Source organism: Chrysemys picta, unplaced genomic scaffold (genome assembly GCF_011386835.1).
Source record: "Chrysemys picta bellii isolate R12L10 unplaced genomic scaffold, ASM1138683v2 scaf1, whole genome shotgun sequence".
Lineage (NCBI taxonomy): Eukaryota > Metazoa > Chordata > Testudines > Emydidae > Chrysemys > Chrysemys picta.
Window position 1 is genome coordinate 302,205 of NW_027052708.1, and position 12,729 is coordinate 314,933.

A 12,729-nucleotide genomic window follows, 5' to 3' on the forward strand; every position below is an offset into this window, starting at 1 on the left:
GCCTTTAGTATGCAGGGTTTTGTCCCTGTGAAGGTACTTATACACTGCAATCAAGTCACTTCTAGGTCATCTTTTTGATAAACTAAACATATTGACCTGCTTAAATCTCTCACTGCAAAGCTCATTTTCAAGCCCTGAAATTATTATTGTGGCTCTTCTCTGCACCCTTTCCAATATTTTAACATCTTTCTTACAATGTGGACACTAAAACTGGATGCATTATCGGTCTCCCCAATGCTGTATACAGAGGTAAAATCACCTCCCTACTAGAACTAGTCAGAACTTATCTGATAAACCAGAATTTCATTGGAAAATGCCAGTTTGTTGAACTCAATATTTCTCATGAAAGTGAGTTGGGTTCAGTGTGGGGCTGTCAATTAATTGCGATTAACTCAAAAAAATTATTCAGGATTAAAAAAATTAATCGTGATTAATCAGTTTTAATCACACTGTTAAACAATAATAGAATACCAAGTTGGCTGGCAGGGCTGTCCTTCCCCGTTCGCGTCTGAGGGAGGCCATGCCTCCTCATATTTTGGGGGAAGCCAAGCAGAAAAAAGGGGGGAATTAGCAGTTCTCAAGGGGCCCGTCCTTCAAGCAGGGCAGGCTGCACACAGTCTGGGCTCTGGCCTGTAACCAGGGAGAGCGGTAGCACTCTGTCCGCCTAAGTGTGAAGCAGGGTGCGGTAGCCAACAGTCAGGAGTCTGGTCTGCAACCAGGCAGAGTTGTCACAGCTCACTCACTCAGCCTTTAAGCAGGGTGGGGCAACAACCAGTCAGAGCTCCGGCCTGCAATCAGACAGAGCTTCAGCCCCAGTCCAGTCTATGGGGTTCAGGTTTGGGATGAGCTGAGGAGCACAGGCCTCCTGGCCTATGGAGGGGGGAGTACTGCCACCCCAGGGGTAGGGTGGCAGGGTGGACACAGGCCTGCCCAACTGCACCACGTCCAAACCCAAGGCCCTATCGGTGGCAGAGCAGTTTGCCACTGGGTCAGCAGGGATCCACCCACAACATGCTGACCTGGTTTCAGGCTCACTCTCCACCAGACTACTGCCTGGTTCCCCTGGGTTGCTTCCTTCTCACCCTCTCAGGGACACCTGTGTCCAGGGGTCATCCTCAGTGTCCCTGGAGTACACTGCCAGGGGCAGTGGTAACAGTTCCTCCACATCAATAACATCAGGGCCCACTGAAAGCTCAATAGGGTCACTGGGTCAGCAGCCGTTTTCCTTGTTACTCCACTCCAGCAGCAGGGAAGAAGCGTGTGTCTCCTCCAGCAGCTCCCTCCTAACTGATCTGCTGGGCTGGCCTTTTATACTTCCCCTTCCTGTCCCACCCCTCTGCTTCCAGCATGTGGGGCATGGCCCTGCTGGCTCTGCCCACCGGGCGGCTTGCGGTGCTCTTTCCACATCTATGTCTGAGGGAGGCCATGCCTCCTCACTACATACCAATAGAAATTTATGAAATAGTTTTTGATGTTTGTGATGTTCCCCTCTGGTGTTATCTGGATTATTTGGTGATCCCCAAGGTCACTCCAATCCTTGATTCTGGGAGCCAGCCTTACCCTGCTCTGGTGTGAGAACCCCCACTCCTGGGCTGTTCACACACAGCCTCTAGCATGTAAGCTGCCCCTTGGATTGTACAACCGAATGACACTAGCCAATATCTCCGGTCCCAGACACAACCCCAGGAACCTCCATCTTGCAGTGTCTAGTTATGCCCTCTGGACGCCTCAAGCTTACATGCGTTCATCAATTTAACAAAGAAATTGATATGTATCAGGCTTGTTATCCCAAGGGGAGTCTCTGACATGCTTCAAACCAAACACACTGTTTCAGGTAGAATAAACAAACAGATTTATTAACTACAAAGATAAATTTTAAGTGATTATAAGTCAAAGCACAAGTCAGATTTGGTCAAATGATATAAAAAATGCATTCTAAGCTGATCTTAACACTTTCAATGCCTTTAGAAACTTAGATGATTCTCACCACAGGCTGCCTGGTTGCCCTTCAGCCAGGCTCCCCTCTTTGATCAGTGCTTCAGTCGCTTGGCGGTGATGTCTGTAGATGGAGGTGGAAGAGAGAGGAAGAGCATGGCAAAGGTCTCTCCCTTTTATCATGTTCTCTCTTCCCTCTTTTATTTTCCCCTCCCCCTTCAGAGTCAGGTGGCATTACCTCATCGCAGTCCCAAACTGACCAAAGGAAGGGGGATGACTCACTCGAGAGTCCAACAGATCCTTTGTTGTTGCCCAGGGCAGAGTCCTTTGTTCCTGTGAGGCTGGGCTGGGTTTGTCCCATACATGCCCTGATGAGGTGTGAACTGCACCTCTGCTCCTGGAGAGTCTTTTCCTGGGCTTATTTTAAGCCATGAAGACACATTTTCAGCCTCATAACTTTATACATAAAATTATAGCCTATAACATTTCTATAGTATTACTGTAACAACAATTACTATAACATCACTATAACAACAATGCTCAGTGCATCAAGAACCTTCCGAAGACAACCAACATGACAAACTTTGCATTGGATACCACACAATCATTTTACAAGGATGAACATGGGGGTGCTGGATGTTCCCCCCGAGGTACAGAGTGTCACAATGTTTTTCTACATTTTGAAATCTATTGATCTGAATTACAACACAGAATACAAAGTGGCTTATATTAAAAGTACATCCTATATAAGACACAGGAGGTAATTGTCCCACTCTACTTAGCACTGGTGATGCCTCAGCTGGAGTACTGTGTCCAGTTTTGACATTTAAGAAAGTTTAAGAAAGATGTGGAGAAGTTGGAGAGTATCCAGAGGAGAGGAACAAACATAATAATAGGTTTAGAGAACATGATCAATGAGGAAATGTTGACAGAATTGGATGTGTTTAGTCTAGAGAAGAGAAGACTGAGGGGGGACCTGATAACAGTCTTCAAATAAGTAAAAGACTGTTTGTCAATTGTTGTCCATGTCCACCAAGGGTAGAGTTAGAAATAATCATTTTAGATTGCAGCGAGGGAGATTCAGATTAGCTATTAGGAAAAACTTTCTAACTATAGGGATAATTAAGTACTGGAACACAGTATCAAGGGAGGTTGTGGCATTGGTGGCTTTTCACAACAAAATAGACATCTGTCAGGGATGGCCTAGGTATACTTAAACCTTCCTTATTATGAGGAGATAGACTAGATGACTTCTTGAGGTTCATTACACCTCTACATTTTTCTGTGGTTTTATCAGCTATTGAGGCCTGTTGATATAAAAAAATGTTGATCCCCGTTAAATGTCATTTAACATCCTCCTTAGGTACCAATGGACTGGAGAGAGGTTCATCTTCTTCACATGATATGAATACACATCCTGCTTCTATCAAAAAACAGTTTTTTTTACAGTTTTCTGCATCATTATTAACAATTTTACAACCTCCATTTCTAATAGGCCTACACCATTGTTAGGATTTGTTTGTTTGTTTGGTTGGTTGGTTGTTACTCATATACTGAAAAAATACCTTATTGTTCATAGCCCTGCCAGTCATGGAGTTTATCCTGATGTCTTTAGCTTCCCATATCAGTTTTCTACATATCATAACTTCTCATGTATATTGATTTATTCTCATTCCAACATTTTTTCCATTTATATATATATATCTCCTTTTTATTTCTATTGCCACCTTCACTTTGCCACTGAAGCAGAATGAGTTTTTAGGCAGAGTTCAACCAATGGATCAACTTAACTCTTTTATAATTTTCAGCATTCATTGACTTTCTAGGACACATTAAGCCCCAGCTGGTTGGAGGGGACAATGCCTGCTCAGGACGCATAGAGATAACACATGGAAACACGATGACCACAGTCTGTGATGCACACTTTGATCTCAATGTCGCCAACATTATCTGTAATGAACTTGAGTGTGGAATAGCTGCATCTATCCCTGGAGGAGGTCACTTTGGACAAGGACAAGGGCTGATCTTGACTGAAGAATTCCAGTGTGTGGGGAATGAGTCTCTCCTGTTTTCATGTACCAGGATACCACAAGTGTATCAGACGTGCTCACACACAAATGATGCTAGTGCCATATGCTCACGTAAGAATTCCTCACAATGTCTTTAAAATCCCAATGTTATGTATTTTAGATTACAGTGCAGCAATAAAATGATCTCACACTGTAGGGAGCTGGGATAATAGGGCTGCTATCAGTGTCTGGTAAAACCCAAACTATCTAGTATAATGAGAATGGATTCAATTGCCCCAGATTTTCCTTTTGTTAATTATGTGGCATCAAATAGCTACAAGGCTCCATCTATAAACCCCTTCTCCTTTCTCCCCAGGGCACACAGGGTTCCGGCTGGTGAACGGCAGCACAGCATGCTCAGGGAGGGTGGAGATCCAGGTTCTTGGTGCCTGGGGAACCCTCTGTGACTCACGCTGGGATTTACCAGATGCCAACGTTCTCTGTTATCAGCTCGATTGCGGATTTGCTGAATCAGTCCCAGGAGGAGGGTATTTTGGGAAGGGAAATGGCTCTGTCTGGACAGACACATTTCACTGTAATGGGACTGAACCTCATTTATGGCATTGCCCTGTTACTGCCATGGGGGCCTCTCAGTGCTCTCACGACAATGATGCCAGTGTGGTTTGTTCAGGTAAGTGTAATACTGGATTAATGACACCTGCCCCTCAGTGTGTGACACTGGCTCCCAGAGCAGGGGAACCTCAGGGCACAGCAAGGGTAGGGGGAGCTAGATTCTAAACCACGTATAATAATAATTAATATATTACAAATAAAAGTAAAATAAATATTATCAGCAAAGAATAATTATGATCAGGGAAAGCCCTGGATTCTCCAGGAAGAGCTTCAGCAAAGGTGTGCCCATTCAGGACATTAAAGCAGGGACAGAAGTTGTCCTTAGAGTTTCATAAATGTCACCAACCCACTGTCCCCATCCTTCTTCAAATCATTACTCTGGTAGTTAAGGGGGAGCGGCCCCCTCTGTGGAGGTTGCTTCACACTTTCTATTATAAAATATTTTCGTCACCTTCTGGAGAACCCCTCATGCCTTCATTACTGGCTGCAGGTCTTTGCAATTCGGCAAGGGGTCAGTGCTGGGGCCAGGAAAGTGCCTCCCCTTACTTCAGTGAAATTCCTTCCATTTTGGTTGAATTATAAACTGCTGATAATAACCATTTCCCTTCTCTCACGAGTTCCTGAGGATATTTAAAACAGCACTTTTCCCCCCACCCCCTTTAAAAAAAAATTCATACCTTTGCAGGTGAAAAAGTTCACAAGTGTTTTTCCTGCTTCCTGATACGTTTTTTCCCCCAAATTTTTTTACAGTAGGAAAAACAGAGGAAAAAATAGAACAGGAGGGAAGGCAGGAGAATCTGTAAACTGTAAAACTGAAATGGAAAACTGAATTTTTGTTTCCAGAAGTTGAAATGAAACAACATTTGAGTTCGAATCTAAACAATTATTCTCATTCCATTTTCAAAGGTCAAAATCTTAGTTCTGTTTCAAAAAATCCAGAGAAAAACTGAAATATTGCATTTTAAATACTTCACAGGAAAAAATTTGGGAGTTTCAACCAGCTCTAATATTTACATCACATTCAAAAAAAAAAAAAAAAAAAGGATAATGTTATTTAGTCAAAGTCAAATACTTCAAATTTAGGAAATATCATCGGTAAAGTTGTTTGTGCCTTTCTAATTCTCCCTGTCCCCTTTTGCATATACATTATGATACAGTCTAATGACATGCTCTCAAACTATTTGTTCCACTCAGCTCCTGCATCATTCACTGCACTGGGTGGATGTTGCCCATGGTAACATTTTCATAAGTGACAAGTGATTTAGGGTCTTAACTTCCATTTTCAAAATAACTTAGGAGCCCCAGTACCACGGAGACTTCAGTATCTCTTTGCCTAAGGGTATGTCTACACTACGAAATTAGTTCGAATTTATAGAAGCCGGTTTTATTGAAACCGGTTGTATACAGCCGATTGTGTGTGTCCCCACATAAAATGCTCTAGGTGCTCAAGTCGGCGGACCGCGTCCACAGTACGAGGCTAGCGTCGACTTCCGGAGCATTGCACTATGGGTAGCTATCCCACAGCTATCCCACAGTTCCCGCAGTCTCCGCCGCCCCTTGGAATTCTGGGTTGAGATCCCAATGCCCGGATGATGCAAAAACAGTGTCGCGGGCGGTTCTGGGTACATGTCGTCAGGCCCCTCCCCCCCCGTCACAGCAACGGCAGACAATAGATTCGCACCTTTTTCCCTGGGGTACCTGTGCAGACAACATACCCCGGCAAGCATGGAGCCCGCTCAGCTCAGCTGAGCTCACCGTCACCATATGTCCTCTGGGTGCCGGCAGACGTGGGACTGCATTGCTACACAGCAGCAGCTGCTAACTGCCTTTTGGCGGTAGACGGTGCAGTAGACTGGTAGCCTTCATCGGCGATCTGGGTGCTGGCAGCCGTGGGGCTTGCCTTTTGGCAGTAGATGGTGTATTACGACTGTTAGCCATCCTATTACAAGTCGGGTCATCGCACATTAGCAGAGTCTTCCCCGAGCACCCGATCGTGCAATAGGTCTGAAGACCATCGTCATACACTAACTGCCAAGCGCCCAGTATTTGCTGCCAAGCACCCAGAAAGATGCCGAGGGCTATCAGTCACGCTGCACCGTCGTCTTAAGATGTAAAAAATAGATTTGCTCTGTATTCATTTGCTTCCCCCTTCCTCCGTCAAATCAACGGCCTGCTAAACCCAGGGTTTTCAGTTTAATCTTTGGGGGGACCATTCTGTGTGACAGTTGTTTGTGTTTCTCCCTGATGCACAGCCACCGTTCTTGATTTTAATTCCCTGTACCTGTACGCCATGTCGTCACTCGGCCCGCCCTCCCTCCTTCCCCTAGTCCGTCAGATACTACTTTCGCATCTTTTCTTTGAATTCTGGGTTGAGATCCCAATGCCCGGATCATGCAAAACAGTGTCGCGGGCGGTTCTGGGTACATGTCGTCAGGCCCCTCCCCCCTCGTCACAGCAACGGCAGACAATAGATTCGCGCCTTTTTACCTGGGTTACCTGTGCAGACAACATACCACGGCAAGCATGGAGCCCGCTCAGCTCAGCTGAGCTCACCGTCACCATATGTCCTCTGGGTGCCGGCAGACGTGGGACTGCATTGCTACACAGCAGCAGCTGCTAACTGCCTTTTGGCGGTAGATGGTGTAGCATGAGTAATAGCCGTGGGGCTGGCAGCCGTAGGGCTGCATTGCACCAGCCTCTTGCCAGGAGATGGTATATTATGACTGGTATCCATCATCGTCGTACTGGAGTGGCTGTCAATCATGGCCACCTGGGCAGACATGCTACTGTTTCGATGATGATGGCTACCAGTCGTAATATACTATTTTCTGCCAATTGCCCAGTATTGTCTGCTAAGCACCCAGAAGAGGCCGAGGGCGATGCTGGGTGCTGGCGGACGTGGGGCTGGCAGACGTGGGGCTGCATTGCTACACAGCAGCAGACCCTTGCCTTTTGGCAGACGATGGTATATTATGACTGGTAACCGTCGTCATCATATTGGAGAGGCTATCACTCATGCTGCACCGTCGGCTGCCAGGTTAAGATGTAAAAAATAGATTTGTTCTGTATTCATTTGCTTCCCCTTCCTCCGTGAAATCAATGGCCTGCTAAGCCCAGGGTTTTCAGTTTAATCTTTGGGGGGACCATTCTGTGTGACAGTTGTTTGTGTTTCTCCCTGATGCACAGCCACCTTTCTTGATTTTAATTCCCTGTTCCTGTACCTGTACGCCATGTCGTCACTCGGCCCTCCCTCCCTCCCGCCCTCCCTCCTTCTCCTGGTCCATCAGATACTAGTTTCACGCCTTTTTTCTGACCAGCCAGGCGCCATAGCTAGCACTGGGATCATGGAGCCCGCTCAAATCACCGCGGCAATTATGAGCACTATGAACACCACGCGCATTGTCCTGGAGTATATGCAGAGCCAGGACATGCCAAGGCGAAACCCGGACCAGCCGAGGAGGCGATTGCAGCGCGGCGACGAGAGTGATGAGGAAATTGACATGGACATAGACCTCTCACAAGGCACAGGCCCCAGCAATGTGGAAATCATGGTGTCACTGGGGCAGGTTCATGCCGTGGAACGCCGATTCTGGGCCCGGGAAACAAGCACAGACTGGTGGGACTGCATCATGCTGCAGGTATGGGACGATTCCCAGTGGCTGCGAAACTTTCGCATGCATAAGGGCACTTTCATGGAACTTTGTGACTTGCTTTCCCCTGCCCTGAAACGCCAGGATACCAAGATGAGAGCAGCCCTCACAGTTGAGAAGCGAGTGGCGATAGCCCTGTGGAAGCTTGCAACGCCAGACAGCTACCGGTCAGTCGGGAATAAATTTGGAGTGGGCAAATCTACGGTGGGGGCTGCTGTGATCCAATTTGCCAGGGCAATGAAAGACCTGGTGATAGCAAGCGTAGTGACTCTGGGCAACGTGCAGTCAATAGTGGATGGTTTTGCTGAAATGGGAATCCCAAACTGTGGCGGGGCCATAGACGGAACCCATATCCCTATCTTGTCACCGGAGCACCAAGCCACCGACTACGTAAACCGCAAGGGGTACTTTTCAATGCTGCTGCAAGCCCTGGTGGATCACAAGGGACGTTTCACCAACATCAACGTGGGATGGCCGGGAAAGGTACATGATGCTCGCGTCTTCAGGAACTCTGCTCTGTTTTGAAAGCTGGAGGAAGGGACTTTCTTCCCGGACCAGAAAGTGACCGTTGGGGATGTTGAAATGCCTATCGTGATCCTTGGGGACCCAGCCTACCCCTTAATGCCATGGCTCATGAAGCCGTACACAGGCAGCCTGGACAGGAGTCAGGACCTGTTCAACTACAGGCTGAGCAAGTGCCGAATGGTGGTGGAATGTGCATTTGGATGTTTAAAAGTGCGCTGGTGCAGCTTACTGACTCGCTCAGACCTCAGCGAAAAGAATATCCCCATTGTTATTGCTGCTTGCTGTGCGCTCCACAATATCTGTGAGAGTAAGGGGGAGACCTTTATGGCGGGGTGGGAGGTTGAGGCAACTTGCCTGGCCGCTGATTACGCGCAGCCAGACACCAGGGCGGTTAGAGGAGCACAGCAGGGCGCAGTGCGCATTAGAGAAGCTTTGAAAACGAGTTTTGTGACTGGCCAGGCTACTGTGTGAAACTTCTGTTTGTTTCTCCTTGATGAACCCTCTAACCCCCCCCCCCGACCCGGTTCACTCTACTTCCCTGTAAACCAACCACCCCACCCCACCCTCCCCTCCCCAATTCGAGCACCGCTTGCAGAGGCAATAAAGTCATTGTTTTTTCACATTCATGCATTCTTTATTAGTTCCTCACAGAAGTAGGGGGATAATTGCCAAGGTAGCCTGGGATGGGTGGGGGAGGAGGGATGGAAAAGGACACACTGCATTTTAAAACTTTAACTCTTATTGAAGGCCAGCCTTCTGATGCTTGGGCGATCATCTGGGGTGGAGTGACTGGGTGGACGGAGGCCCCCCCACCGTGTTCTTGGGCGTCTTGGTGAGGAGGCTATGGAACTTGGGGAGGAGGGCTGTTAGTTACACAGGGGCTGTAGCGGCGGTCTCTGATCCTGCTGCCTTTCCTGCAGCTCAACCATACGCTCGAGCATGTCAGTTTGATGCTCCAGCAGACGGAGCATTGACTCTTGCCGTCTGTCTGCAAGCTGACACCACCTATCGTCTTCAGCCCGCCACTTGCTCTTTTCATCCCGCCATTCAGCCCGCCGCCTCTCCTCTCGTTCATATTGGGCTTTTCTCGTCTCCGACATTGACTGCCTCCACGCATTCTGCTGTGCTCTATCAGCGTGGGAGGACATCTGCAGCTCCGTGAACATATCGTCCCTCGTCCTACGTTTTCTCTTTCTAATGTTCATGAGCCTCTGCGAAGGAGAAACATTTGCAGCTGGTGGAGGAGAAGGGAGAGGTGGTTAAAAAAGACACATTTTAGAGAACAATGGGTACACTCTTTCATTACAAGGTCGCATATTTCGGCTTGCAGGCAGCCATGGTAGGCCACAGTGTTTTGGCTTTTTTAACCTTCTTAACATGCGGGAAAGGTTGCAAACAGCAGCGCATTTCCCATATCAAGGATGAATTGTGTTGTCCATTTAAAATGGGTTTGCAATGTAAAAGGAGGGGCTGCGGTTCCCAGGTTAACATGCAGCACAAACCTAACTAACCCCCCTCACTCCCCCACACCCAATTATCGGGGATGATCACTTCACCCCTCCCCCCCACCGCGTGGCTAACAGCGGGGAACATTTCTGTTCAGCTGAGCAGCAACGGGCACCTCTGAATGCCCCCTTAATAAAATCACCCCATTTCAACCAGGTGACCGTGAATGATATCACTCTCCTGAGGATAACAAAGAGAGATAAGGAATGGATGTTGTCTGCATGCCAGCAAACACCGGGACCATACACTGCCATGCTTTGTTATGCAATGATTCCAGACTACGTGCTACTGGCCTGGTGTGGTAAAGTGTCCTACCATGGCGGACGGAATAAGGCAGCCCTCCCCAGAAACCTTTTGCAAACGCTTTGGGAGTACATAAAGGAGACCTTTCTGGAGATGTCCCTGGAGGATTTCCGCTCCATCCCCATACACGTTAACAGACTTTTCCAGTAGATGTACTGCCCGCGATTGCCAGGGCAAATTAATCATTAAACACGCTTGCTTTTTTGTGTAATGTTTACAAATATTTACAAAGTTACACTCACCAGAGGTCTCCTGTGTGCCCTGAGGGTCTTGGGTGAGTTCGGGGGTTACTGGTTCCAGGTCCAGGGTGACAAACATATCCTGGCTGTTGGGGAAACCGGTTTCTCCGCTTCCTTGCTGCTGTGAGCTACCTACAGTACCTCCATCCTCATCTTTCTCGTTCCCCGAACCGTCTTCCCTGTGTGTTTCTCCAGTGAGAGAGTCATAGCACACGGTTGGGGTAGTGGTGGCTGCACCCCCTAGAATGGCATGCAGCTCCGCGTAGTAGCGGCAAGTTTGCGGCTCTGCCCCGGACCTTCCGTTTGCTTCTTTGGCTTTGTGGTAAGCTTGCCGTAGCTCCTTAATTTTCACGCGGCACTGCTGTGTGTCCCTGTTATGGCCTCGGTCCTTCATGGCCTTGGAGATCTTTTCTAATACTTTTCCATTTCTTTTACTGCTACGGAGTTCAGCTATCACTGCTTCATCTCCCCATATGGCGAGCAGATCTCGTACCTCCCGTTCGGTCCATGCTGGAGCTCTTTTGCGATCCTGGGACTCCATCACGGTTACCTGTGCTGATGAGCTCTGCGTGATCACCTGTGCTCTCCACGCTGAGCAAACAGGAAATGAAATTCAAACATTCGCGGGTCTTTTCCTGTCTACCTGGTCAGTGCATCTGAGTTGAGAGTGCTGTCCAGAGCGGTCACAATGAAGCACTGTGGGATAGCTCCCGGAGGCCAATAACGTCGAATTCCGTCCACACTACCCCAATTCCGACCCGCAAAGGCCGGTTTTATCGCTAATCCCCTCGTCGGAGGTGGTGTAAAGAAACCGGTTTAAAGGACCCTTTAAGTCGAAAGAAAGGGCTTCGTTGTGTGGATGTGTCCAGGCTTAATTCGGTTTAACGCTGCTAAAGTCGACCTAAACCCGTAGTGTAGACCAGGCCTAAGTCCCATTTTGAAAAGGGACTTAGGTTCCTGGTCATTTAGGTGCTTTTGAAAGTTTTACCTCTGGTGATTAAAGCCAAAGTTTCCAAAGTCTCCACTAAGTTGGGGTGGTGGGGCACTAACCTGAGACCCCCCCAACACCTGATTCTTCAGAGCACTCACCATTTCTGTAGCACTTGATGTGTTCAAAGTACTGTCCAGACATTGATCCTCACAAAGCTCCTGGGCAGTAGGTGGGTATTATTATCACCTCCATTTTACAGATGGTGAAAGTGAGGGTATGTGAGGCCTTGCTCAGGTCACTCAGAACTGTCAGACACGGTTACTGCTCTGCCTCAGCAAGTGAGACCTTTGCTGCTGGTCAGCTATTGTCAGCTCCCTGCCACACCAGCTCACCTGCCCGGCTAGCAACGCCTCAGGATTCTGCCAGTCCAAACCTTGCCTTACCGGGAGCCATCAGTGAACCCCAGTGCCCGAGTTCCCCAGAGACGTCATTCGGCCGCGGTCAGTCCCTCTCACTGGGTACTCACAGAAGTTATCAAGTGCGCTGCCTCCAAAGAGACACCAGCCTGCTAGTTTGGCTGAGGATTTTACCCTTCAGTTTTATACAGTGCACTGGGATGGTTTTGTAATAAAACTAGAGTGAATCTATTAACAAAGAACAGATATTTAAGGGATAATCATTAGGAATGGAAGACACAGGTATAGTAACAAGTAAAACAAAAAAAAACACACTTCTAGTGACTAAAATATAACTCCAGCAAGTTATAGTCTCTGTCTAAACAGATTTCTCCCCTAGAGTCAGTTCCAGCTACTCTTGGTTTCCAGTCCAAGAGGATCCACTTTCCATGACCTCAAAGGGTGCTACTCCCCCTTTGACCCTAAGGTGATGGATAACAAAATGGCTTTTTGCCTCTGCTCAAATCTTCCCAAAGTTCATTCACCCTGTTTGAAGAGGCAGGAAGGCTTCCTGGGGGAGCAGCCTCCACCCCCCCCATCAAG

General features: G+C 47.9%; 1 protein-coding gene across 1 annotated transcript; it reads right to left on the minus strand.

Moving 5' to 3' along the window:
- Positions 1-664: 664 nt before the first annotated feature.
- On the minus strand, positions 665-11,727 carry LOC135977473 (myb/SANT-like DNA-binding domain-containing protein 2). The gene is made up of 3 exons (XM_065578728.1): positions 10,804-11,727; positions 9,805-9,986; positions 665-709 (listed from the first exon to the last, which is right to left on the minus strand). Exons 1-3 carry the CDS (start codon positions 11,339-11,341, stop codon positions 665-667), a joined length of 765 nt encoding a protein of 254 aa, XP_065434800.1. The 5' UTR covers positions 11,342-11,727.
- Positions 11,728-12,729: the final 1,002 nt, after the last annotated feature.